This window comes from Hyaena hyaena, unplaced genomic scaffold, assembly GCF_003009895.1.
Source record: "Hyaena hyaena isolate Hyena2069 unplaced genomic scaffold, ASM300989v1 scaffold_210, whole genome shotgun sequence".
NCBI classification, from domain to species: domain Eukaryota; kingdom Metazoa; phylum Chordata; class Mammalia; order Carnivora; family Hyaenidae; genus Hyaena; species Hyaena hyaena.
The window spans coordinates 716,051-720,243 of NW_024080841.1; the positions used below are offsets into that span (position 1 = coordinate 716,051).

At 55.5% G+C, this 4,193-nt stretch overlaps 1 protein-coding gene across 2 annotated transcripts; it reads right to left on the reverse strand.

The window, feature by feature from the left end:
• Nucleotides 1-280: 280 nt before the first annotated feature.
• NUDT16 (nudix hydrolase 16) lies at nt 281-2,907 on the reverse strand. 2 transcript variants are annotated; one of them, XM_039242195.1, is made up of 3 exons: nt 2,746-2,907; nt 2,457-2,633; nt 281-1,615 (listed from the first exon to the last, which is right to left on the reverse strand). In XM_039242195.1, exons 1-3 carry the CDS (start codon nt 2,881-2,883, stop codon nt 1,400-1,402), a joined length of 531 nt encoding a protein of 176 aa, XP_039098126.1. In that variant the 5' UTR covers nt 2,884-2,907; the 3' UTR covers nt 281-1,399. The 2 variants fall into 2 exon arrangements, with proteins under 2 accessions (XP_039098126.1, XP_039098125.1); XM_039242194.1 differs by having other exon boundaries at nt 2,364-2,633.
• Nucleotides 2,908-4,193: the final 1,286 nt, after the last annotated feature.

The following is a 4,193-nucleotide window of genomic DNA, read 5'->3' on the forward strand; positions in this document are numbered from 1 at the left end:
TTTCTAGACTATGCTCTGGTAAATCAAAGATGACTGCAAATTCCTTGCTTATCCATCTGCAGCCCCAATTGAGAAGTAGAGTTTAATCCCCCTACCCTTGCTGTGGGATAAGTTGCCAGGATTCTTCTTCAGAAGCTTAACACATGCTACTCCCTGGAATACCTAGAATACCCTTCCCATGCTCCTACCTGGTATTTCCTTCTTATCCTTCAGTTTAAATGCTCTTCATGGAGGGCCCTTCCAGACCACCCTGGTGAAAAGTAGAAAATATCAAGGCGAGACCTGTATCAATCTTTTATTTCCTTCTCAACACTGACATACATGAAGCAAGTAAATGAGCATCATAATTAAATAGATTACTTATCTTCCTCTCTAGAGCAGGCATTGGCACACTACTGCCCTCAGGCTGGACACCTACTTTTATAAAGAAAGTTTTATTGGAACACAGTTATGCTCACTATGTATTGCTCATTGCTACCTCTGAAACGAAGAGCTGAACAGACGCTACAAAGATAATATAGTTCACAAAGCCTGCAATATTTGCCATTTTAGCCCTTTAACCCTGTGGAGTGCAAGAGCTATGGCTCTCTCATCGCTAGATCTGTAATACCTCATACAGTCTTCACTGAGAAAACTGAAGGGCTTTGAGGCTCAGCTATAAGCCCTTCAGCTGTAAGTCAGGGCTAGACCAGGGCTGGGTCGCTTCCCTTCTGATGTCCCCAGTGTAAAGCATCCCAGATGACAGCTCTGGAGGAGATATGCCAGGATGCAGAAGTCTCAAGTTCAAGGTCAATCCAAGGAGACCAAGCCATTTCTCTCACCCCTTCCACTAAGTTTCATTAGAGGGCAGGACGTTGGTTAGGACCCTGTCCCACCTTTCAGGGGTATATTGCTTCTACCAACACCCAGGCAAGGATGTGACCATTTTCAAGGTGGGGAAAGGGTCCTCTGTTTCTCTGTCATCCCCAGCAAGCATGGGCTGGACCAGACCCTGGAGAACAGCCATGTAGGAGTGTGGGAAGAAATGTTTCCCCGGTTCAGAAGCCCCTCCCCATGGAGGACAAGCTAGGCCCCACACACGCCACGTCCTGCTTAAACTGCAAGTGGCGGGTTACAGGTAGGAGTGAGCTCGTGTGCGGGCACAGGCTGTACATTCATATGTCTGGGGCCTGCCATGCCGTGTGTGTGCAAACGTACGGAGAGGAGGCAGGCTCTGAGAAGGTGCCAGGTGGCCGAGATGAGCTGCAGTTTTGCTCCAGATGTTGAGTTGCAGGGGTGGGTGGGGGCTCTGCTCAAATATACTGCACACAGTTCTCTTAATCTATTATCATCTGTCAGACCCAGGCCCAGAAGAGAAAGCTTTCCCTGTCCCTGCCTCCCTTCCCTAGTACCAAGGTTCTCATCTCAGGTGCCGTGGGCCCATGGAGGGCTGCCTCTGGCGAGGTAAGGAGATCTTACGGGCTGTAAGAGAGCCAGATTCCACCAGTTCTAAATCCTGGATGGCTTCTAGCAGCTGCTCCCGTGCAGTTCCAATAAAGGAATTCTCCAGGAAGGCAGGCAGGCCTCCCACACCATCCCGCAGGGTGTAGAGAGGCACACGTACCAGGCCTAGCACCTGTGAAAGGAAGGAGACAGGTGATGATGAGACAGGTGGCTCATCCTAGACAGATCTTTCCAGATGAGAGGCCTCACCCCTTATCAGTGCAGCTGAACCAGGCCTGAGGACTTACACCTTATACCTTGTGGGCCCACCCACCTCTCTACCTACAAAGGACGCAAGTCTTGCCACTCAGCTTCATAAATGCTAATCCTTCCTACATCACTAAACTTTTGGCGGCTCTTGCCTCCAGGATGCACGCTTGGCCCTACACCAAGTAGTTCTCAAAAATACACCAGACCAGCCATTTCAGCACCACTGAGGAACTTCTGAAAAATGCAAATTCTCAGGTCCTTTTCTCTCTCCCCCACTGACCCAGAGATCCTGAAAGTGGGGTCAGTAATAAGCCTCCCAGATGATTCTGATACCTGCCCAAGTCTGAGAATCATCTCTATACACAATCTGTCCCCCTACTCCCCTAGCCTAATGACAAAGGTTTCCCCACAAAGTATCGGGCCACATCTTCTACCCAAGAAAATCATGGGCCTAGGGTGGAAGGCTTGACCAAATCTATGGGGAGAGGAGAGTCTTGGATAGATGTGTTCCAGAAAAACAACTGCGGAGGTCAGTAAAAAGGGGGAGACTGCGTTGGCTGCGGTAGTCAACCAGATGAAAGAAGCCCAAGACCCCGGCTACTCCAGGAAAGTGGGGGGCTGCTTTCGGGGGCAGGCAGGCGATGGGGCTGGGGTTCCCGGGCCGGCCCCACCTCCAACCCGTGGTCCTTGGCGCGTGGGGCGCCCATCTCCACCGCAACCAGCTGCTGGAGCGTCAGGCGCTTGGCGTAAAAGTGGGCCACGACCTGCGGCGCGGACCCGGCGTGCGAGCTGCGATAGTCAGCGCGCTCCACGCGGAAGTCGGCCACGGCCTCGCCCAGCTCCTCGATCAGCTCGCGGTTCAGCCCGGCCTCCAGACTGGTGTCCTTTAAGTTGACAAAGCCTCCGGGGAAGCCGAGGCGCCCGTCAAAGCGCATCTGCATCTGCGGGAGAGGGAAGCCGGGTTGCCCGGGCGCCCGGCCGGCGTCGCCTGGGCAGGGGGAGGGGGAGGGGGAGGGGGAGGGAACGGGGCGGGGCAGAGGCGCCCCCTCTCACCAGGACCGCGTAACGGAGCGGGATGCGGCCGAAAAGCAGCCCCGGGTCCGGCGCGTAGAGCAGCGCGTGGCACGCGTGCCGCCAGCCAGGCCCCAGCGCCAGGGCCTCCTCCAGCGCCAGCCTGCGGACCCCGGCCATGGCCCGACTCCGTCACCGCCGCGGTCCCGAGGGCCTACGTGGGTGGGCGGGCCGCGGCGGCCAGTGGGGGCGGGGCTTGCAGGCCCCGGGGGCAGGTGACCGCAGCGTCTGGGTGGAGCCCCGGGAGGGGCGGGCCGAAGGCGTGGCCGGCGTCCTGGGCGCCGAGCTGGTGCGGAAGTGACGCATCCGTCCCAGTGCCGGGCCTGCTGCGTAGCCTGGCTGGCTGTAATTGGTGCCTAGGCTGGGGGCTGGAGGCGGCACGGGAGCCAGAGGGAGCTGCATCTGGTTTAGTTTGGTGGCACTCTGAGGCTGGACCTGGGGTCGGGACTACGAAGGACTGAGGCCGAGTTGGCTTTAGACACTTGGCCCGTCCTTGGAAAGTCCTTGGAGAGGAGCGACGGGTGTAACGGCTGTGCTGCGTGGTGGAAGGGGACTGGAGGGGACTCTGTGGAAGGTTGAACGTTGGGGGAGAGTTGTGCCAGGATGAGGTCAAAGTTTATGGCCTGGGTGGATGGTGGCGTCATTTTTTTGAGATGGGGATCGTAGGACAGGGGTGGTCAATAAGTGTAGTTGCAGACAGAAATTGGGAGTGGCGATAGGCAGCGGATGGGACAAGTAGGGAAGGATAGGATTGATGTGATTTTCAGGGGAAGGGTTCAGTGAGGAAAGAGCTGTGGGTGAAGCCCTGTGGGCGCAGGAAGGGTCAGAGGTAGAAGTGGATAAAGCTTTCGGGTTTTAGGGCTTTACCCAGACACACTCAGACCCTTGAGCCGTGAAGGAACCAGCAGTCCATCCCTAGGGCAGGGCGCTACTCTGGGCCTGATGCTGAGGAACTGGGATTCAGAGTCCCTCACCCAGACCAGCCTTCCCCACCCTTCCCGGGCCCTGTGCAGATAGACAGCCTCTACAGGAGTCCATGTTTGTTACACAAAGGAAGGGAGAAGGCAGCTCCTTGAGTCACAGACTATAAGTGACAGCATGATAAGAAAGAGCCCACAAACCTGACCAGACGCAGGCTTGTGACCTTAGCAAGTCATTTAACTTTTGCAGATCACTAGTTGCTCATCTGCTAAGCGAACCTTTTAGGGATAGTGCAATGTTTTAAGCACTAAGGACAGTGCCCAGCACCAAGTTAAGGTAGCCATCCTTGGAGTTGAGGGTAGACTCAGAGTGATGAGTCTTATAGTAAAGACCTGTGGGTGGGAATTCAGCCAACATCAGGCTCCAGCTCTGGAAGGGAGAGGGAGTGCCCCTGGCATCATCCTTCCTAGCTTAGTCTTCTGAATGACATGGCAGAGACGGCATCTACT